Source organism: Rhopalosiphum padi, chromosome 3, assembly GCF_020882245.1.
Source record: "Rhopalosiphum padi isolate XX-2018 chromosome 3, ASM2088224v1, whole genome shotgun sequence".
In the NCBI taxonomy this organism is placed as follows: domain Eukaryota; kingdom Metazoa; phylum Arthropoda; class Insecta; order Hemiptera; family Aphididae; genus Rhopalosiphum; species Rhopalosiphum padi.
Window position 1 is genome coordinate 28901860 of NC_083599.1, and position 26394 is coordinate 28928253.

Consider the following 26394-nt stretch of genomic DNA (forward strand, 5'->3'; position numbering starts at 1 on the left):
AGTATATAACAATATTATTTCTCGTGTTTTTTTTTTTTTGGTTTTGTTATTTACTCAAGAGTTTCTACAGACGCCCAGAAAATTATTTATAAGTAGTTCATACTACAGTAACCAAAACATCTAAAAAATATTATGTAAATGCTTATTTTTTTTTTTAGTATTTTTAATTTAAAATTTGGATGAAATTAGATATCTGAATAAAGTTATTTTAGATAATATTTTGTTGCGATTTAAAAATATTATTCGTAATTGATTGAAAATTAACAATTTGGATTGAAATATAGTTTAATTATTTCATGATATTATGACATTATGTTATTGTTTACTTATTCTAATTATTCTCATACTGTATTATGTATAGTATGTAGTGATAGTTTTAGTCATTAATAGTTTTAGCAATATAAATTGACCGAATTTCTTTGCTCAGAACCATTTAAATTGCACACGTCATATTATAGTATACAGTGACTTATTACTACTTCTCAATAAAATGGTACACTCGGACCTACCGAACGCATCAGAACGGTTACTATTGCTTTACTCATTTTTAATTTCATATTCCGGTTGTAAGTATAAAATAATTTTATTTTTACAAAAATTTTATTTTCGGGTGACACCAATAAAATGGATTATCTTGTATACGCATGTCGACACTGTATCACTCGGTTTTCATTTTATTTTTTTAGTGTTATCCAACAGTCCCGCGTTATAATAATATTATTTAGTATTACACTATATTGTTGTTGTGCCGTGGACATCCGTAAAATACGTCGAAAGTGAACAAAAAATAGAATATATTGCATTGTTGGATACGTGTAACTTATAACAGTATTTCGTAATACAGTGTGCTATTGGCTACAACGTTCCCGTCGTATACTATACTATAACTATACCGTCTTCAATTAACCGTTTGAAATTTTATTAGGCACAAAAATGTCTTAAGGAATATATCAACACTGCACGCCACGGCGACTCCCCTTCGCGAATATTATTATTATTATTAATGATCACCTGCAGGATACCTCTATATAGCTGCATCTGAACGACGGGCAAGCGATACACGATCGAGATGCTGCACGTCAGATCTGCCACAAAGCGAAGATATAATAATTACATTTTTCAGAGATGACTAGACGACGTAGCGGTATAGTGCAGGGGATATAAATCAACGTTGGCTTGAGAACTACATTTTCTTCAAAAAAAAAGTGCGTGAGATAGACTTGAGTGAGTTCTGACAACAATTTGAAAAATATATAGTACCTATTGTATTAACAGTGTTATCGTATATTCTTACGAAATTATAACGCTCTATTATATTATTAATTCATAATTTATTTGATTTTACATCCTGTATAAAGTTTAATTAATAAGCTTTGATATATTATCTATAATACAAACGGTTATTCTTTTATCTAACAACAGTTATTATTTCAATGTCTATTGACTATTAATTAACGTTTTTTTTTGATATTTTTATCGTTATAATTGTTTAAGTCTTATACTTTTTTGAATGACAACATATAACTATTTTTAATTTCATATTTTGATGCAGAATATTTTTTGGAGTGTTTTGATTCACGCAAATCAAAATTCAGACGGGTAGTTTATGGGTTATAACTTATAAGTATTTAAAGTTTAGGTAAGCGAAGTAGAGTGGTATGAGGATACTCCAAAAAAAGTTGGTCTACTATACTCCGCTCACTTGTAACGACCATAACGTAATAACGTTACAACAACGTCCTAAGACATAACAATTTGTTTGAAGAGTATCCAGAAACAAATATTTTATATACACTATTTTATTTTTTTTAGTTTTTAAATCATGTATTATGTTATATTTATAACTTTTTAGCCATAATAGGTTTATTCCAATCAGAGTAAGATGACGAAAGCGTATTCTTATTTCTGGTAACAATGGTCGAGGACGAAGAATACGAGATTGGTTTATTTCCTATCTCAATAAATGTAAAAATATATTACATTAATAAGTACTTTTAATTTTTAATTTAGAAAGTATGAAATAATCTGTATGTAATAATAGAATAAACTGCCTTATTATCAATTAAAAAAGTAAGAATATGATTCAAAGTCCCACGTAAAGTAATTTGATATTTTAATAAAAAAAAAAAATGAGTTATGAGCGTTTTAAAATGTACAAAAAATATACAATTTTTCAATACTTTTAATTTTTTTCAAAATTAAAATAAGTATTAAAAAAAAAGAAAAAGTGAAGTATTAAAATAATATTCTTACTTTTAAATTGGATGATAAAAGATTTATTTTTCTATTGTAAAATTTACAAAATAAAAAATGTACATATTAGTTATCTATTGTTCTCTTTCTCTCTCTCTCTCTCTTTATATTTTTTACCTTAGTGGAGAGTAATTCTAGACTCTGCAACTTATTGCTTTAATTGTCACTATAATTAAATTTTGTTGCCATTATTTTAGCAACGAAAATATTGTTATTATAAATTGATTTTCTAAACGCACAATTGTTCGTGTAAGTATACATCGCAGACAACACCATATGTAGATACCTACACTGCAATGAACGATAAATATGATTGCACTGACGATAGAAATAAAACACGCAGAGTATATTAATATGGACAATTTTAATATTTTAAACTTGTCAAATAATAAAACAAATGTCTATGGCCTTATTGATTATTATTTATTTATTTAAATTATATAAGTAATGTGTGTTTCCACAATTATTCCTCCCTGGACTATGATCGAAGCGTACGCAAATTAATTTAATATTATCAACTTTTTTCTGGCGTGAAAAATTTTAATCGAGTCGTAAATGAGTTTTACTATATTATAGTACCTACCTATAGGTTGTCTGTAGCAGTGTTTAAAAATAGTTTAATGTGGTTTCAAAGTTTAACGGAAAATATATTAACGATCGAAACGGCTTTGCGTACAGCCTCCTGAAACTAATAAATTACAAAACAATATAAAAGCATGTTGTAAATTTGTAATAGGTGAGTATACCTTTGGTAGGAAGTTTGGTAAGAGATGACCACAAAATGTGAAACGAGATAAAATTTTATACATTATTATTATTAAATATTTTATGTACCTACGTTTAACATCAGTCAGACGTGGAGAACGTAGTATAATACTGGGCATATATTTTTCGAAGTTATTTGGAAAACGTAAATGACTAAGTCAATTTATGTTGGATTTAAACAGTTAAAATAATATTTTTAACTTTTAACTAAAGTTTTACGGGAAAAAAAATTATTTTCAGCATTTTTATTTACTTTTTTATTTAATTCTCTAGTCACTATAGCTAAAAACGTTATTTTTCATTTAAATATCCCATTTTATCATATTTTTTTTCTTTACATAAAAAATATACACAATCTATACTTTTTAGTATAATACCTATACTGTATCATGCGTTTTTACATTATTTTTTTAAGGAAATCATCTATTAGTGACACTTGACTGGTAGGAGTTGATTAGTTATCTATCTATTTATTATTATTTTTTTGTAACAAGTCACAGCATCAGTTTTTAGACGACGCTCGTGTCAGGTTAGGTATGGTTTATGTGAAGAGGTTCTTAACAAGTTACGATGTGTTATTGAAGACGATTATGAAAGCTTTTGTAGAATCGTATAACTTCTTCTGTCACATTTTTCATTCAATAATCTATGTGTAATATGTAATTGGGTTTTATTAAGGGTGGGATAATAATTGTTATATTCTCAAGGATCTAAGAGAAATATCATGGAACTGTTGAAATTATCATAAATTAAAATTGTAGAAACGCTTATAAAAAAAATGTACATTTTTATGTTTTTTTTTTTTTTTTAATTAGAATTCTATAAAAACAATTCATGAAAAATATTATATTACATTTATAAGGCTTTAGTTATGAAAATTAAAATAATTACGAATTTTAAAATGCCTAAGTATAACTTAAAATTCGTTTAAATTTCATTATAGTATATAGAAAAAGATAATTTAAATTAAAATGGAATTTTTTTAATTTCTTCAACTATAGTATTTTTTAAATAACAAAAAAAACTATTAGAAAGTAAATCGTTGTTATACGTTTGAATATCTAATGTCGTAAATATTTCAACTTCAATCGCTCATAAAAAATGTATGTGGTTTTAAGCCAAAGCTAAACTTATATTAATTTTTAGTAAAAATAACTTATTTAATTCTAATTTTTCTCGATTTTAAAAGTAGTAGTACTTGAACATTTTTACTATCGACTCCTCTCATAAAAATAAATATTATAAACTACATCCAATTATCTATACGATACCACCTTTAAATTTAATGATTAAAGCATTTTTACTGCTCCAATGGTTATGATAGACGAAAACTAAATAAAAACACATAATTGTAATAAATATATGACATACAATTAATGGTATAAACGATTTAAAATAAATATATAAACAGTAAAATGTTATAGTTATTTTCTCTGTGTCGTTTGACATAAATAATATTTGTTTTTCAACTATGACTATCGTAACTCTGAACTTTGTTATTTTCAGGCGAATTCGTGTGTCTAATTAAACTCGAAATTGTGCAACAACCAACAATGGTGCTGAAATGGGAACACTTACAAGTTTCTTTGAATTGGCATTTAAATACAAAAAAAAAAGATTTAAATCTGCAACCAAGTTGCCTATATCTAGCCCCTTAAAAAACGAGTGCCCTAAGTACCTACTGCTGTTACGGGACATCCGAGTCAAGTGACGATTTTTTTATTTCTAATCTCAAGTCACACTCGGTGGTCGTATCGTCGCTTATAAACCCATCACGGATACCGTGTGGTACGTCGATGATAAATGATTATATAAATGCGGCGCCTATATTATTCACCTACACGACAACAACCTCATGTATCACAATCGTGTTTGATAATATAATTACTAGTCGTAGTAACAAACAGTCGATGACGTATTGTCTGGTTTGTGTGAGCGGTTAATTTTATATTTTTCAACACTACTTTCAACACCAGTACCATTCCATCGCTTCTGCCATTAAAAACGAAATTAAATTATTTTTCGTCTAAACTAAAGTACTTACAGATGGATTAGGAACTTTTTTAAATTTTTCGAAATTGTATTAATAATGGGTTAAAAAAAAGTGATATACATTCGAAGTTGATGTCAACTTGAGTTGGCGTGGTTTCCAGAACGATGGAAATTCTCTTGCGTCGACTGTAATGACATCCGAGTATTTTGTATATATATTTTAAGAGGGTTATTAGATTGGGTTAGGTAAAAATTTGATAACTATGTATGTTGGTTTATAATGGTAGTATTGTACGTGCAATCACCATAAAGTTTGATAAGTATGTTTCAGGATAGTTCATAAAAATTACGATTCAAGAAAATATTCAAATCTTGATGAAAACTTAGAAATATTATTTAAAGAAATGCCCTAACCGAACTGACGGGAGACTAATCATTTTCCCTGGCCACACTCCTATTACCTCACACACATAATATTATATAAAAAAAAATATGTAAATCGTCGGAAATCGTCTCGTCGTTTAGATTTTATGAGTTACGCGCACGCCACACAAATATATTGCAATATATTGTTTTGTTGACGCGCTTTCGTTACTAAAATACAATATTATGTATTATATTATTTACTAATCAATTTGTGTTGCCGACGGTTTGGCTACGAAAGCATTACGAGACGCACTTGCAGATGATGATGACGTCCATGATTTTAGATCCAACAAGATTATATCATATTATTATTATTATCATAGTACCCAGAGCGCTGATAATTATAAAAACAATCACTTTCTGTACATATACCGACGCGGGTTTAGGTTAACCTTTGAGAAGTAGGCCGGAGGTCCGTTTTATTACCAACGATATCGTCTATTGTTCGCGCGTATTGTACGGAGAGTGTAACGCGGTGTGTGCATATTATTGAGCAAATGAGTTAATGGCGGGTAACGAAGATCATGATGGTAAATATTCCTAACTGTACGTCTGTATTATACACCACCTGGTGTAAGATAAATTATGAACTGCAATATTCGCCGTTTCATAATAATCTAACTATCAACGATATACGGACGTTTTATGTTATTATTCTGTATTACTATGTCGTATTATGTGCACGAAGTAACAAAAACTAACTCAATTAATCCGCACCACCTATAATCCTATCTACAATAAAAAAAATATATCGCAATACTACAAATACTATACCAATTTAACTATACCGATTATACATATTACTCTATATAGCAATTTGCACGGTTAATAATTTTTATTTAAAATATTTTATAATATTATATCCAGATTATGTAGTCTTATTAATATGTATATCGACTATCAATCCATACCGAGATAATAATAATATCAACATTGCAAAATCAATTAATCAACAATAAATATTTAATTTACTATTTTGTTTACATGATTCGATTATTTATCTTGTAAATCCAATTATGGAATATACATATATCTACTATTGTTTACTGTACTTTGTGTTATCCACTGTAATACCGTAAAAAATAAAATAAAGAATGATAAAATAAATAAATATAAAAATGAAAGATGAAAAAAAGAAGGAATATTAAATAAGAATATGGAATTTTAAGTTGTTGTGGTTCTCTAATATAATTACCTCATCTTTGACTTAGTTTAAGAACTCTCGAGGTTGTAGAACCGATAATTTATATGGACAATTTTTTTGTAGTATATGAAATTAAATTAAAATAATTAATTGATGTAATAATATACAATTATATAACTATGCATAATAAATATTATATTATATTTTATCAATCATCGAATTGGATACTGTATTCCAGTTATATTACTGGATCCTTAAAAGCTTGAACGCAAGAATTATCTTCCTTTTTATATTAAGGAAATGGATTAGGAAAATAAAAAATATATTAAATAAAAAGGCTTAGGAATTTAATGAACATAAGAATCGGAAACGTCTCCACTGCTGATGGAAATGATCACTGATGCTGGGTGAGTATACTGTAAACGTACTGAAAAATTGCACTTCAGACGTGTACTAGTCGATGAGTATCGGAGGCTAAAGGCTATTTTATTTACTTATTACTTATAAGAAAAAAAAATAATGGTTCCTTATTGTTCTTTCTTTGGCCATATTGTTATGAATACTTTCGGTATAATAGGTATTCGTGATTCGTATTTTTTAAAAATATTCTGAGTTATTGATTGTAGTGTTATAGCTTTACGCCTCTGAGTTATTTATTTACTTTTTAGTGTGAATTATGTACGTATATATATATGAATGATATAGGTATATTATTAATGTTATACATTTGTTATGAAATATATATATATATATATATTGAACAGCAAGACACATTGAAATCTATTTACAAATTGAATTTTTTAACACATGTTATGTGAAAACACATATCATTACACCACTTATCCTAGGCTAAATTATCGTATTAGATATAGATAATAATATATACCTATATATACTTGGGGTATATTTGTATAGTAGTGTCTATGACCTATAATATGATGCTATTTGATGTTGAACAAGAATTGTTCATTCAATTGTATCTAACTTTGAATTTTTACCCATTACGAAAGGTTCGAAATCGATAACCTATATCACCCAATGATCATCAGTTAAGTCATGTCATTCATATGTCTGAAATAAATAGAGCGTTAACTGATTTGAACATATTATGTTTGTCGTTTGTGTGTCATAATGTGCATAGGTATCAGTAATTATTAGAAAATTATTAATCAGTGTATAATAGGTAATTACTATTATTTATATTTGATTAGATTTAAAAAAAAAATATTGATTACACAAGTTTACCAATTGGCTATTGCTATAATAAGATGGTAGGTTAAAATTGTATTAAATAACTAATAATAATAATTAATTGTGCACCTAGGTGAAGTCAAAAAGAAACTTAGAAAATGATCGTGAGTTACGGTCACACGTAATTCTATTTAAGTAGGTAATAAAATGATAATTTTGTCAGACATGTTATCTTAAGCTCTGAACTTTGTTGTCATTAAAAATGCTTAGAACTTAAATAAAATAATTTTATTATCTCAAATTTATAGACATATTTTATTATAAATTCATAAAAAAGAAAGTTTTATTTTACAACGTATCCATCATAAACATTTTAAAACTCTACCAATTAACATAATATAAATTATGCATTATTATTAATGAGATTTTGTACGAAACAAGAAAGTTATTGGTTTTATAACAGAGTTGGTATATAAACTTTAGAAAAAACATATGTGGTTTGTTCATAAAGTTTCGTCAATTTGATATTGCACACGGTCACACAAACCATTGTTTTGAAAAATAAATTAAAAATGTGGTTCTATTAACACACAAACACTGATTGTAGCTTATACGGTAATTCACCAAAGATATTCACATATTTTTTCTTTAATGATGCAACTATTCAAAATATGATTTTTGTAATTTTTAAATATAGTTAAAGACTGTATTTTTAAATTCTTTTTAGAAGTGTTCTGTAGAGATAAAAATGTTAATTACTTTAATGAGAACCCTCCCTCTTTCTACTGTAAATTATTTACCGGACAATTGTATGGAAAATGTTGGCGTATCAGCATTAAAACTACTACAATCTAAATTATAACACTAAATCTATAATATTATATTTATTTTATAGTTTTGTAAAATCATTTTTAAGGGCAATTATCTTCAGTATAATTTTTTTAATAATTAAAAAACTACTCATTCAAATTCAGAATTAGGTACTTCATTAAAATTATCGACCAAAATTTTTACAATAAAAAATATGGTTTCTCATTTTAAACAGATGTTGGAATCGTCATAGAATACTCTTCAACTATAGGTCTATAGTACGAAAAATAATCAAAAATTTGAAAAGTATAATAACAAATTCGAAATTTAAATACATTTATTATTATTAGTATTATTATTAATGAGATTTTAACAACAATTATTATATCTCTAAATTTATTATTATTAATATTAATTTCACAATTATTGGAATAACATGTAAATTATTCTTGTATAATAGATATAATATACTTTTTAGCTATGTTGTATGTTACGATTTTTGTTTATATACGGCGCTAAGAAATATTTATATTTTTTTTGTTTTGTTGACCTTTTTTTCGTTATTTCCTGTTGGTCAGGTCTTAGTTCATAATGCTCTTTTAAACACCTAGCTATTTTCCAAAACTCAGAAGTAGTCATAATTAAAGATAATCTAAGTAGGATTCTCTCACGATCGAGATGAACCAGTTTTTATTCAACCTACCATCACCTAATCAAGATTATAATGTGTCAATAATAATGAGTCCTTCATAACATAACAAAATATTATTTGTTTAAACTAAAGAAGCACAGACTTTGGACATTTTCCCGTTCAAACGGTATAAAATACTAAGAAAAATACGTGGGAAATTGCCGAAAAACTAAGTATTATATTACGTACATCGAATATTATATTGTATTTAATAACAGTAAGTGATCTCAAAGGTAATTCACTTTATATAATAAAGACAATACAACATAAATTAACGTACATAAACACAATTAAGATAAATCATCTATATTCTATTCCATTGGCCAGACTTAATACCTTTTACCTTAAACTTACCAATAAGAAATATTAGTAAATACAACACATAAATATAACTTATTTAATCATCTTTATCACTAGTGACCACTTAGTTTAATTAAACTTTACACGCTATGTACCTGCGATACATACAGTTTTATAATCAAAATTTTATAAATATAATAGGTCTATTAAAAATGTAATAAAATCTTGCGTTTGCTATGGTGTAATTGCTTATTATTTTTATAATTTAATTTTAATACCTCAATTAAAAAATGAGAAAACGGATAGGTATTATATTATGTATACAAAAAATTAAAATTAAACAATAGAGACACTATCCTCATTACAATTGTTTAAACTAAAATTGTCAACAATAATATATTATGTGCGTAAGTACTAAAATTGCAGACAAAATCAATGTAAACATTTTTTCCATTGAATATTACTCGTATTTTTAAATATTAAAATTAATATAATATTTGGTTTTTATCTATTATACGTGTAGTTGCTACAAGTATTCTCCTCGATTTTTTCCTTTGCAAATTCTTTTTTCTTTATAATTCCTTAATCACATAATAGCTAACAATTTGCATTAAGTGCATTACTATACGTGCAATCTACATAAGTTATAATAAGATTATATTTAATTGTATTAAAATTTTCATTATTTTCAAAAAAAAAAAAAACATTAAGATTTAAAATTGTATGTCATTGAGTACATATAATCAAATAACTTATTAAGTGTAAGATTTTTAGTATTTTTTATGTTTCAAACAAATACATCTTTACAACTTCAAGCATAAACCTTACTGTCTTATTGTATCTAATACAATTATACAATTAAATAAATTAAAAATACAAATACATTCAAAATAGCAAGGCTGAGTTAAAATTTAAAATTAAATTATTTAGTATCTCGTTACTTATTTTTTTAAATAACTTAATAAGATACTTTTGTAACATATTAATAACACGGATAACGTGTTAAGTATAAGCTGATATTTTATGTAGATGTATTAATATTAAATTCAATTTTTAAATAAATCATAAACTTATAATTTTGTAGTTTTAGGAATAATAATAATATGCATTATTTTTTTCGTGGTATCGCTGGATACGAGGAGCTCTGCTTTTATATATCTGACTTCGAAGAAATATTAAATACAATTATAGCAATATTCAGGTCTATATATAAGAAATTCCTAAAATAATAAAATGTATATAATACCATTTATAGATTGAGTTTGACATAACATATATCATGTCGGTGGACTTCGATCTATTTATAGGTAGTCGGAATTAAATCAAATATAATTCTTGGTAAATTCATTTTGCCAAATATAATATTATACATATTTATATTTATTATTAAAGTAAAAGCTATTAGACAAAAACAATTATTCCAACTTAATATTTACGAAAATTGCAGTTATACTTCAGATAATATCTTAAAATTAGCATCTTATGATTTTGTTTGATATTTTGCTCTTACTAAATATATTATCATTTTATATCATGTCATGCGTGTTCGTATATCTTCTCAGTTTTCTTGTAAACCATTAGATATAATATAATAATCGGTCATATTAGTTTAAAATTATTTGCTTTGCTAATATTATTTTAATTTTAATTTTCTAGGTATCCAGAGATAATCTTTTCTTTTTTCCAGTGTCACTCACGTATTATTAGCGACTACAAAATGGCGTGTTACGACGTCCTTAGAAATGTTGTTTCCAAATTTCAGCCTCTTAGACTTTTCAATTTATATTATATAAAAATACGTTGTTGAGTGCCTATTCGAATGAACAATGAATGAGGGGAGACGGCTAGTAAACTAACCAATACTTAAGTAATGTTTATGTTTTTCAGAGATTTTCGTTATCAAGAGCTTCATTAAAGATAGGTACCATAGAACACTATAAGACACAATGAATTTTGATTGCGATGAATATAGGATAAGGGTGTTTGGAGAGCCATAGTCAACAACAACGTCTTTTTTCTTGTCAATTTTTTTATGAACATGTATGCGTTGTATGCGTTCTGTAATGACGATTGGAAGAGTGGTAGACGGGCACTGGCGTAACTACAAAATTTGTGCGCCCCTGCAAAATATAGCTTTTTTCGAATTAATTATCATTAATTTTCATTAATATGATATTTAATATTATTATTTATTATAAATAAACACCATGAGAAATAAATATTTAGGTACATTACAATTTATTGTGATTTAGAAATTCATTATAAAATAATTTATATACCTAATGAATAATGTTTAAATAAAAATCAAGAACGACAGATAACTAACAAAATGCAATAATCAACTTTTCGTCGTCGTCTAATTATTAGAATTGGTAATCATTCAGTACCTGTGACGAATGTGTTGAAGAACCGTATGACAGTATGAAATTCTTATCGTAATAGTTTAGTTGTTACATGTTATTTTAACTTTACCTTGAGTCCTCAAATACCTTATTTATTGTTTTTTTATATTTAACCGATGTACTTAGAAACGAGCAGCGACGCTGTTTAATGCATTCGTACGATAAGTCAAACAAGCGTAGTTATTATTATCCGTTCAATCACCATATACAATTTTCGAGTTTTGACTTCCCTTTAAATCTTAAAATTTGCAAATTTGCAGTGCCCCCCTCTCCACGCTATGAGGGTTGTGACCTAGTGACGACGTTGTAGACGGATCGCTTATTTAGTGCTTGTGCATTGTGGTTGCTACTATTACCGGTCACGTCACAGTATTCCCAAACAATTTGTGCTATTAGCTAACTTATAGAAACATTGGCTCGATCGAATGGTACGATTCCGTCCATTACGACGACTTTTTCAAGATTGCTTAAGAATCGACCGCGAGAATGAACAACGAATGTGTGTGTAGGCGTGCGCGGCAACTTGGATGTTAGTGGCCGCGCGCGTGAGTGTGTGGGGGGGTGTTTGGCCCGGTCAAAATTTAACACCCGTGGGTAAATGCATATATCACAGTAGTACGATAGTATGATAACATATTATAATATTATGTGTATCACATGCATAGTTGTGCGGTCGCCGTCTCTATCGCCGCGCCGGGGCGATTGAACTCCGAGGTCGTCGTCGTCGTCGTCGTCGTCATCGCACGTCCTGTGCGTCCGCTATACCAGCACGCATACGCACTGCAGAAATATAGAAATATAGGTATATAAAATGTAATAATATTACGTTATATGCCTAGGCCGCGACGAAATTATTATTACGTTTTTTTTTACATCGTCTAGTCGTCACCGCCGCCGCCGCCGCTCTTCTGCAGCTCCGAGACAGTGACGTGCGGAGTGCAGCGGTCGTGTGTGCTCGGCGAGCGGGACGGGGTAGAGAGGGGGGGACCGGGTTCGGCGATGCGTTGAAACGACGCGCGCGAAAACTCCAGCACACTACAATGGGAAAAATAAACGAAAAGAAAGAGAGGTACATTATAACTGCAACGAGCAAGACAAAAAAACAGAAGAAAAAAACCGCGACCGCCGCCGCCGCCGTCCCCACTTTTGGAATTCTCCGGCTCGGAAAACTCGACTCGGCCCCCGCGCTTATTGGCCGAAATCCGCGGGCGAAAAAAAAACAGGTGGGAAAAACCGTACGTCGCCGCCCGGTCCTCGCCGTCACTACTGCCACCACCGCCGAATAATATTCGCGTTAGCCACCACCAGAAACGCGTCTCATCGATAAGACGGACGACGAAGACGACGACGATCGCACGCCACACGACGTCCAGTCCACCGGCGCCATCGAAACCTCACCGACGTCTCCGTGACCGTCCAGAGCAAAGAGTCGCCGTCGTCGCCGTAGTCGCAACCACCACACATCCCGAGTCCCGAGCCGAGCAAACGTCCACGACAGCATTCGACACGGTTATTCGGTCAGACGCGACATACGACCCGCGACCTAACTACCGCCCACCGCGTGTATATTTCGAGACGATCGTCATCACCGCGATTACGACGACGACGATCGCCGGAAGCACGCAAGGGACGAGCCGCTGCAGCGTGTATATCCGCGTGTAGCCCGTGCCACGAGCCTAATTTTATAAAATCATAATAATATTATCATATTATTATTATAAGATTGCGAATTAGAGGCTGACTTGCACACGGAACTCGTCGTCTTGACCACCGTCGTCGTCCTTCTACGTAGGGTCGTCGACGATCCTGCAGCAGCAGTACCAGCACCTCCGCGGTCGTCGTATACACAGAAACGCGGCCCGACAGCCATACCATGATATTCTCGAAGTGAGTACTCCGCCATAATAACAATATTATTGTATAAATATAATATATACTATGTATAATATTATGTACCTGCGTCGTCCAGTTGTACGTGTTTCGTATTACTTGCGAAATTTGCCGAAAAAAAAAATTATAATTGTATTTTCATAACATTATATTATGTCAACTACTAATCGATCGTCGTTAGAAATCCCCAGTATATTTTAATATATCGTTTAGAAGACGTGTCGTAGTTCGTTATAATAAATAACATCCGCGGTCTTCCCGTCCCGCGCGCTCCCAATTCCGGACGTGGTACAATAGTTTACGATATAGTTTTGCGATAAATCGAAGAGGGTTTTTTTTTCGTTCTCTTGTCTTACATACTGTATATAATATATTTATATATATTTGCTTCATTGTTCACGCCCGAAATTGTGTACGGTCGATCTGTATAATAAGACTCCGTGAGTAATTACTCCGGAACGGATGCACCACTTATCTAACCGACCGGGTGGCTCGGAGGGGAAGTCGTACTGCAGAATCGATGTACCTATATTATTCTAGTATATATATATATTTATTTCAGCTAATATCTGTATATATACATTTCGTATTTAAAAACGGATCCTCTTCTGTCCCATTATTAGAGTTCGGCCGATTGTTTATTGTAATATATAATAATATACTACATAATATTATAATACATCACTAAATAATTGTCGTTATCACTATATCATAATATTGTGTGTATAGTATATGAACACCATTTAAATTTAAATAATTTTGTCCAGATCGCGCCAAAACGGGTCGTCGTCGTCGATGTTATACTATGTTATATTATTATTTCGTACGAATTTATATAGTTAGTTTATTGTTTCACGCGTATATATGGGATATAATGCGAAACTTCCAGTATCGAACGGAAATAACGGTCCAGCCCGTTCGTATACATGGACACACGTATTGTATAATAAAATATATTATATACATATTATAATATACTCGTATATACGCAAAAAAAATAAATAAATAACACGAAAATAATGAGATATATCCCTAAATTAAACATGTATTATAATCGTGTACAAATACTATGTAGGTGTGTGTAAATATGTATAATGTACATAATATATATATTTGATTAGTGCACACATAAAAACTATGAATATTTTTTCTTTAAGTCCATTTTTTATTGAACTATAGAATATCTTTAAGTGAACGTATCTTAAACTGACGGTTTTTTAGTTGCTATTTAATAAAATAAAATATAATATAATATAATTGTACATACAATTTTCATGAAACTTAATTTTAAAAATAACTTTTAGATAGTTGTAAAATCGTATAGGAAATCAATGTTCTAATTCACGTTTTAGTGTTGAAAAAACTCGGATATTAGCATATTACTAATTGTATAGTGTCCATTTAAAGTTAAAACACTCGTTAAAAAACAAAAGAAATAGATAATAATATTTTTGAAGGCATCTTTTGGGCTTCGTTTAAGAATATTTCACAATATTTAATTTTAAATTCTTATATATATTTATATTTGTTTTTAATAAATAAAATTGTTTGTTGAAATACTATTTCAAAAAATATAAATCAGGATGTCTTTTAAAATGTTATTATTTTCACAATAACTTGTATGTATCGTTACAAGCATTCGTAGTCAATCTGTTTCAACGTCTTTAAGTATCCAAAATTGTGGATGAAACATGCCAAACTTTATTTAAAATTATCCCATATAAATTAATATTTGTAATTTATAGAATATGTGTGCGCTAAGACATTAATAAAATACTTTTTTTTCAATATTTATAATATATCATATTATACGGGATGGTTTAAATTATTTATGTCCATTTTAACCGTCAGATTACTGACCAATACTCAATAATTCGAAATACGAAATTACTGATAAATTAAAAAAAATTTTTTTCAAAGACAGGAACATAATATAATATATTTAAAAAATAATAATAAACAATGTATATTATTCTGAGATTACATTGTACATTTTACATTTTTAAAAATTGAAAAAAAATGAGTAAATAATGTTACGTATTTTAAAAATAAGTGAGTAAAAATAAACAAATTGATGCAAATCGTATGCGATAATATAGGCACCTTGTATGTACTAAAAGTGAGACCTATATGATACAAATAGTAGAAAACTAATTAGGTCAGTTACAGTTTAATCACATAAAATAATTTTCTCTTGGAAACTGTTAATGATTATTGTTGACTTTTTATCATGTCTCTGTTGGGTAAACCTGCACTTTAAATCATTTATCAGTTGGCATCGTTATGTGTCCTAAAGCCGTTTGGATTTAGATGAATGTCTGTATTCCATATTATACTTAAATATTCATAAATTGTTTTACCACGTCCGTTTGACGCGAGTATAGAGTGTACCACTGTTCAGCAAAAAAAAAAAAGGCGATAGTCGGACGTTACGTGAAAATTAAACGGGCGGCCGGGGTGAGTTGAACGTGCGTTTTCTATATCATAATATGCATAATGTGTATACATAACAATATTATGCATTGGATGCATCGATGATCGGAGAAAGCTGGACTATTCGCATACACGCGCGGATGAAACTATTTCCCGTTGTACTACCCAGTGCCGTAATCTCCATAATAATATTGCACACGCGCACCTAAGTGTAAACAATATATCATTAGATAACGAGTGAGCTCATTATCGTTCGTTGTATATAAATTATATTATAATGTTTCGCAATCGAATTCGTTTCGTATAGTGGTCATCGATAACATTATATATGATATTGTATGATGGTCGAACGGTGTTGAAGCAAACACGATATCCGTAGAAATTATTTTTCTCGTCCAACCCTGTACACACCATTTGGGATTTTCTGACGTCCGTTGAAAAAATATCAATTATATAGGTAGGTAATCAAATTTTCATGGGACATGTTTTTATTTTTCATATTCGCGTTATATCAAACTATTGCAATAACGCCAATCATTCTAGCGTATTAATATTTTTTACGCATTCGTAAATAATAATATTATATTATATTGAAAACGTATTTTTTTTTTAATTTTAATTCGTACTGTATAGTGAACGTCTACTAGACACGGATTTTTAATATGAAACGGCACCTATATTATATACTCCAAATATCCGGTCGACTCTGTTAGTGAAAAAAAAAATATGTAAAAATATTCCGTACAACCGCCAAACGTTACTAGCAAAATCGTGAACTATATCAAACATTACACATCGTATATACCTAACCAAACGTAGGTAAAATCTGTAACGGTATTTTCCATAAAAAAAATACGTGTTCATGCGATATGAAAAAAATGAGAGACGGCTTAGATGGTGTTGTGGATGACAAAGCGTTCATATGTGTCATTTTTTGAAGTTCTCACTATGAAGATCTGTAGAGTTTTTTTTAATTTTCGTTAGATGCATAATATAATTATTATAATTAGACACCTATATCGAATCGCACCCAAAAAAAAAATAAAAAATAGGTTGCGTCTACTAGCGGGTAGTTATGATGCTAGGACTTAATTAATAACATTATAAACAAAAATTACGTGAAAGTCCTGAAGACTGCGACGGGAAAAAACTGTTCGCTGTAGTATGATAAGTGAATTATTTGACACGTTTTCCTATTAAAATCGTTCAACAAATATCTAATTTTATTCTTGTTTTTAAAACGCGCCTATAAAATGTTTCGAATTATATCATATATACCTTATGAGACCAGTGCACAATATTACTGCAATTACTGTTATAATGATCATATAAACCAAACAATTATCGGCCAATTATATTCTTAATAGTAAGAAATGTTGTAATTTCTAGACGTTAACATACACCTAACCTAACGAAGATAGGTACACTATAACTATGCGGTGGGTTTAGCTTACCACATGTGTGCGTGGTAAAGGGATGCATCGTGGTCACTAAAATAAAATATAAATATAATTTTTTAACTATGAATTCGAATATCGGAGCTAGGGGTTGTCCACAGTTGGATTGCAAACATAATATATGTGTGCCTACAACAAATTACATGATAATTATTGTATAAATAACATATATATGATTGTACAATATAGGTATATATAATATGATAACTAATAAGTATATAATAGCTTCACCACGATATAGATACGGGACTTTACCGGCTTACACGATCCCACGTGTACCTATATCTATGTGTTATAATATGCCATATTACAGGAAAAACGGACGTATTATTTACAAGATGCAGGTATCTATATATAATATTATACATGTACACACGCACTCACATAGTGCAAAATAAGTGCATTCACCCTGGTCGGACGGAGACGTGCGGCAGTCCATCGGGTTCGTTTAATGTCAAGTCGTTTCCGCTTCACAAATCATCTGATTGTCCATTTAGAAGACGTGTATATATTATAGGTATATATATATATATATTTATTGCAACCGACACAACGTTCGATCACGGTCTTGCTGCTTTGGATTTTTTTTCAACTATATTTTATATATATGAATATTGTTTTTTTACGAATCGTCCATCCAGAAATCGAAAAACCATTGCGACGAAATTGAGTAGAATTTGAACGTGATTCTTTTGATTGAGTTTTTTTTTGCTCACCACCGCGTTTTGTCGTTAATAGGTACTGTACGTTTCCGGTACGCGACGACCGGCCATATGTCCGATACCACAATGTCGAGTACAGGTAAATAGCTTACCACCACCCTTCCATCGAATGTGTCTGATTCTATCCATTACCGAATCCTTTTTTTTGCTAGTTTTCGATCGAAACAATAAGCCATCGGCAATCGAATAACCACTGTTTTTTTTTTTCAATCATTCATTGTTTTATGTTAGCTACCATGCAAACGATCGTCAATTATTGTTATCGTTCGCGCGCACCCGCTGCCGCGGTGTCGGATACGTGCGGCGTCCACGGTACACGCTATCATAATAGCACAATAGCGTTGCAGCATTGTCTTTTTACGCGATAAGGTGTATTTTTTCTTTTAAAAAATCGGAAACAATCTAATAATTGAATCCTATATAATAAATCGTATTGCGCATTATAATATAATATTACAATCCGGTCGTCACACACGCGCGCGTGAAGGGTGCAGAGACCCCTGGGCTTTTCGTGTACGGTTTGACATTCTCATTGTTTCAGTCGCGCGTTGTTCGTCGTACCAATGATAGGCATATATTATTATAATATATTACGCTGGTGCACTCTTGCGACGATACATATAATTGGCGAGATAATTGAAATACGTTTTAACGTTATACAATAAAATACTGCTAACATATTATATCTATATTATCCGATAACTATACTAAAAATAGTATTATAAATAGTATCGGTTTAGTATACTTTTTGTTTTTTTTTTTTTACCGGCGTTTAAGTCTCTGAGCGTATACAATTTCTATATACCTTTCTCGAAGTTCTCGTAAATCAGATTTACAATAAATATTATATACGACCGTCAATGTGGTATTATTTCGATCGCGATTAAATTGTATACAATGAATAAATTATAAATTATAGGTATATGCGTATAATATAATATTATAATTTTTACATCGCATTATAAACGTACGATAATATGGTTGTTATTTTACTTTTTTTTCTATTTTAAATAAGCACGCGCGTAAGCGATTTGTAATAGGTGGACGACACTCGATACTCCTACCCGTTATTTTATAATACATTTCAGTTTACAAAAATCCTAATCTGAAGCTGGGTCTATAGGAAAATACCGGTTAATATAACTAAAATAACCAAATTTAAACACTTTTTCACGATTTTGTTGATCACAAGTGTTGAAAAACCATTAACTTTCGTCCATTTCAATCTTCACAAAGCAAAAAACATACAAAAAAATCAAAAAATTCAGACATAACTAGTAAAAATCATTTTGAAATTTTGAATCATACTAATACAGTAATACATACCAACAGAAATAAACTTCCAGAGCATTCTGCTGGTTAGGTCATGGCAAAGAAATAAACAAGATATGTTTAGTTGCAAAGTCACAAGACATAATTATATATAATCATATATCGCAATAGTATATTATAATATTATAGTATATGATCAAAATATGTTATATTTAATATTATTTATCACATATTAATATATTATTATAAGCACGCGTGCTTTCGACGATTGCAGCTGTTCCAGCATCCTTGCGTGCGCACACACGTATAGGTTGTTGTTATATTATTATCATTATACATACATCGTTGTTCGTATTACTGTTGTTATATTATTCGTATCGCGTAACGGTGTTTATGCGCAGAGTATTTTTTTTATTATTGTTATCATTACGTTATTCATTTGTATACGTCAGACTCTTTTTATTTCCCTACGCACCGCGCGTATTTCGTCGTCGTCGTGGAATCGGTCAAAAAACTAACTATATACGCGTGATGTATATACAACAATAACAACGGTGATGATGATAATAATAAGAACATACAGCTATTATGTTCCGGTCGAATCGCATAACAAATAAACGCGGTCCTGACGAATTTTGTCATTTCTCGCGTGCATTTCATATCATATTAGGCGCGCGCACGCGTGTGTGTGTGTGTGTGTGTGTATGTGTAAATGTGGGTACATCATTGTCGTGTACCTACATATTTATTATTATATTATATAGCTGGCTGTTACGCAGACGTCACGTTTTTCATACCATGTATTCTTCAATTATCAGTGCAACAGCAATTCGTATTGTGCCCGACGCGGAATTTTCGTTACTCTAAACGGTACATGTGCCTACCGAATACCGACTACGATAACAACAATAATAATAATAAAGAAATAAATAATAATAATATATGAGTACACATGTTCTGTTGCAGCTGTAGCCGTCACACTATGTCATATATGTGAGACCGCGCGCACACATATTATTATATTAATATTATATTACCATTGCTATACAAGTAAATAGTAATAATGCAGTAATAACTCAATATTGTTGTACTTACAATATAATATTATACATTATTTATATATAATATAATATGAGCTAGAATACTATATCATTTGATGTTTTGACTTTTGAGAGCACTACGATAAATATGAGTAAAAGTATTTCAAGGTTAGTGATTCGGTTGCATGGATCAGACTCAACCTGCATACGATCTGTTGGCAAACGCCAAACAGAGATTAATATTACAGATCATATAACATAATTTTAAAACTATAGGTATCTATAGAGGGCTTATCGAGGAATAAAGAGCAGGGAAAAACTCTGCAGAGGAAAAAGAGCAGTGAAAGGCTGAGGAAAAAAGATTGGAGTCGGGAAAATTTTAAATTAGAATATCGGAAAGACATTGGATATGCATTACAATATATACTATATGTATGAGTGCGAACACCATCACGGTGTTGTGGTGGCGACTTGTATGCTTCGATCGTTCGAGGAATTATCATGCCTAAGTAGACACAAATTATTGGTTATTTTACGGTTTTCGCAGTGCGGTCTTCATTTGCGCAACGAGCTAGATATTACTTATTTTATTTTTAAATAAACGCAGGTCGTCATAATGACGGGCACGTACTCGAAAAGTCTCTTAAACGTCCATTTTGCCATCTCGATTTTCTAGGCATCTAGGTGATGTGCACGACAATAATTATAATTATTATTATAATACAACGTCGTCGCGCGTGACTACGATGACGTGCGCTGCCTTCGAGATAAAATCGGGATGGAGGTAAAATACGATATAACGATATCATATCGTAAGAAATCACTGGTCGTGTAGTTATGGCCACGTTAGTAAATAATATAACAATATCGTTGTTATTTACTGCAACGGCAGCGACAGTCGGACGAATGCGCCCAAGTTGTATTCCTATAGTGCGTACCCACGTCGTTTAGGACGAACAAAAAACCGCGGAAAAAAATACGAAAATCATCTCGCGGTTCTCGCCCGGCCCCGTCACGTTCACACGGCGTTACGGCCGTTTCGGATTAAACTCGTTCCGTTCGTATAGTACTACATGTCATTCAGCCATTATATTAGTATATACTCAAACGGATATCCTGGAGAATTAATAATAATAATACATACATGACACATATAATACAGAACGGTGTACGCATTATAATATAAACGCGCGATCATCGTTCGGTATCTATTCCGGTGTACTTTGCTTTTTTTTACATCTTCGCCGAAACGACTCACATAACCGAAACGTCGAAAGTTGTATTAACATCGAAAACTCTATTTGCAGTCTGCGAACTTATAATAAACGAGCGTGTCGCTTTAATGTTTATGTCAAGATAAATATTTTTAAAAATATACAATAGGTATTCAATGTCCTAATTTATTGTTTAGGACATATCGTATTTTTTTTTAATGAAAATACATGACATTTAAACTAAGATAAAAAAAGTTCTATTTTAAATATTACCTACGGGTTTCAGATTTACAGTTTTTCGTAGAATGATGATTTATTCAATGCTTAGTCTTAAACTAAATGATTTAATAAAAACGATCCCACGTGTAGCTTTAAAATTATAACGTGTCCATCTTAACGAGCTTTATGTGCACAATAAAACAATTCATTATATTCGATTCGTTGATCGTTCGTAAATATCCGTACATAACACGCTGTGTTCGCGGTGGGCAATATAATATTATTTATTAATATTCAAAAACAATATTAACACTGTTTCCGACCACTTTAACCACTGTCTTAACAATTCTCCACGGTTACCCTACAGATTCGAAAATGTGAGACATTTTGAAAACGATAAAAAAAAGTTACAAAATATTTTCGATTTGATTTGCGCGGTGAAGACGATATATATATTATATAGAATAATATCCGTATTATATATCGTTGCACCGCCATCCGTAACGCCACGGATTTCGTAAGACGGTATAATAATTGTAATTATTATACGCTGCATAACAGTAAAACGATTTACACCCCGACGGTCGTGTGCACGTATCTATATGCACATTATTATATACCTATTTATTATAATAATATGTAGATCAGACAAATATCGTGTTTGCGCACACATAACATTATTACGTTCGCTCTGGTGTTCCGTTCGTTAGAGAATGGATGCGGAAAAAAAACACAACTCGTATCTTCTCCGGCTATTATCGTACACACATACACACACATACACATACACATATTACATCGTTATTACCAGCTTATATTATGGCAGGTATGTTTGTTTGTTAATACATCATGAGCGCAAACCGCGTGGTTACGGACGACGTCTATGACGAATCGGAATCACGCAGCTTACATGTACTATCGATATAATATTTATATTATGTTATTATATTATTAATATTATTATTATCGTATTAAGGTAGGTAGGTGTATGTATAGGAACGTCGTTCATCAAATCATCGATGTACGATAATATAACGAGTAGACGATGAGTTTACAGTGTGAGCCAGTTTAAATCGTCAAGCGTCATAGGTATACAATATAATAGATAGCAGGTATAGTAGATAATATACACAAATGTATTATATAATGTATACAGTATACGCAAAGTGTTTGTCCCACACAAATATTATAATTATAGTTGGGCTAACCTTCTATGATTTAAAAAAAATCTTACTATAATATAATAATAAATAGTATCCAAAATATTATTGTAGAATTTATAACAGTTTTTGGCTTATGGCCGAACTCGAAATACATTTTTTGTCTTCGTATTCAGAATACCCAATTTTTATCTTATGTTAGTATTTTAAATTTCATATTTATTTATATTAATTCCGTACGTGTGATGCTGTTATTATTAATCGTACGTATGATGACGGTTTTTCGATCAAATAATAATAAGCCATTCTAACAATACAGACGTGTTAAAGAATCGTCTTTTTTGACGGCGTAAAAAACATTCAGATGTGTTATTTTAAAGCCTTTCCATCGAACGCCCACGGGGTATCACATATAATATAATGATATATACATAATAACTATTAGGTAGGTAGTGACCAGTCTCACGATGTAATACAAATAAATAATAATGACGAGCGTGCATTGTGTCGATCAGCCGCCGTATCGTTCGGATTATTGGTAACAAATTGTTTGTCGCGTACACGAATTATATTATAATAATGGGTAGGTAGCTCGAAAAATAAAAATCACACATACGACAATATTATATCATTATTATTACATCATTATCGGACATATTAGTAATAATAATAATAGCAGTAATGATCGTGTACTATGACGATGACGAAGCCGATTCGGTCGGCTTTTGAAGAAGGGTAGATATAAGACACCTACGGTCTAATATTATTATACGTAGCGGTGGTGAAGGGGAACGACTAACTACTAACTGTAGTGTAATAATACTATAAATAGAGTGCTTTGGTCGTGTTATAAAATACAAATTATAATAATGGTATTATATTATACTCTACCGTCGTCGAATAATACAAAACGCGTAATATTGTATTAAATAATAATAATTACTATTTTAATAATACCTAATATTCGACGATAATAATTTATTATGTTTATCTGTACAAGTGATGCGTATGGGAGTCGCAGGTAGATAAGCGTATGTCTACGACGACGATGATGATATTATTCGTCATAGAGTCAACTGCACCGTAACGGATTATTAAAAAAATAATAATAAATTACGAAACACTATGTTATTCGGTCGATGTAATAATAATAATAATAATAATATAATGACCGCGGTGCGCAGGTTCTCATATTATACGATCCATCTCGGTGTTAATTATTATTTTATTTCATAACGCCACTTCATTTTATGCTGTATAAACGCGTACACACATTACGAGCACAGACTAATCTATCGATCAAATGCAACGAAATATAGTACAGAAATAAAGTAACGCAAGTCCATTTTTTTAAAAACGAATTAGATCCATTATCAAAATATTTTTCTTGTAATCTTTTCAAATGTATTAACACTAAGTCCACTAATATAATAGCAAGAGTTAAATTGATAAGAGTTCTAGACCGAGTTATATAGGTACCTGGAGTATAGCAAACTATGCACAGTTTTCTTCTGGATCAGAATATTGAAGTATATTATGTAAAATTGTAAGTCGATGTATGATTATAGCGCTTAACTCTGACAAAGATATACTTACAAATGGTACACAACCAACAGCTCGTGTTTTTCTGTATTACGATAGGTAATGGTTGATGGTCCTATGGTAGGTATACTGTAAATTGTAATTATAAATTATTACATTCACTCGTCATATTATCTAACTGTTTACCATAATATCATTATTTTGGGCGTAAACCGTTTTGGTGAGTGCTTATTCCATAAAAATACCGTTTGGGTGAATAAATATGAATAGAGGTTTATAGGAATGTTAATTTATAAACTGTATTATAATTGACATTATCAATCAAAAAAATATAAAATAAAATCATAAGAATTAATTAAGTCCAAGTCGACCGCATATCATTTTTTGTTGATTTTAAACTTTTATTTCTTTACCAAAAAAAATAACTTTAAAAGTATAATATGTACATAAATATTAAGTCCTTACTATATCAATAATTTGATCGAAAAACACATTATATTATCTATTGGTACCTAATAGTATTTGTTTTCAATATCACTCCTGTAAAATAATTTCTTTGTGACGGCCTTTAATTTTGTGGTATAGAATACACTATGATACGATTAATCATGACGTTAAAATGATTTAAGTTGGTACAATAGAGTACATAGCGGGCATGTTATTATTTAAAAAATCATTCATGTATAGGTAATTAGGTACTTTGTAATAACATTATAGTATTGGTTACCTAAAAAATATACATTTATGGCAGCAAACGTGAAAAAATAATTTAAATATATCTATTGTACAGTTAACGTTGTTCCGATCATAATGTAACCGAATAATGAATCGACTGAAATAAAGTGTTTTAAATATAAATCGCCGCAGGTCTCAATGTATTGTTGAAAAAAAAAAACACATTATAGGTACATCAATTTTAAGAGTAATTATATATAGCTTGTGATCGCTCTAATTACATTATAGATCATTTTTTCGCGTTTTATTTTTCTCATACCATTGTTTAATTGTGTATTATACGATTTTATTGTTCCGCATTCAGAAAAACATTTTATGCGGTTGTGTGCAGTTTTCTAGGTTAAGGTAATTTGTTTGGATTTTTTTTATGATAGCGATTTTATATTATTGTATTGCCACGTTATTCGGTTATTAATTCCGTAAAATTTTTGTCCGCCTTCGTTTGATATTATAAGTAGACAAAAATATATCGCTATGTTAGGTATAAGGGTACCTATATAATATCAAATTTAGTGAGAATTAAACATTTTTGTTTAAATATATTATTATATGATTTTTAGTATAATTATAATACGTATTAATAAACAATAGGAAATATTATGTTTAGTTTAACAATTATAAATTTCTTATTATTTTTTTTTTTTTACATATTATTCGATCTAAAATGATGTTTTCTTTTGTACCTAATGTTCACATAACTTTTCATTTAGTTTGGCATTCCCACCTGTATCAAAAA

The 26394-nt window shown here is 30.3% G+C and overlaps 1 protein-coding gene across 1 annotated transcript in view; it reads left to right on the top strand.

Annotated features, from left to right (window-relative positions):
- Positions 1–13281: 13281 nt before the first annotated feature.
- Positions 13282–26394, top strand: part of LOC132926316 (uncharacterized) — a 75603-nt gene continuing 62490 nt past the window's right edge. The window contains exon 1 of the mRNA XM_060990665.1: positions 13282–13861. Within this exon, the coding sequence (XP_060846648.1) occupies positions 13848–13861 (14 nt within the window). The 5' untranslated portion in view covers positions 13282–13847. The remainder of the gene's footprint in view (positions 13862–26394) is intronic.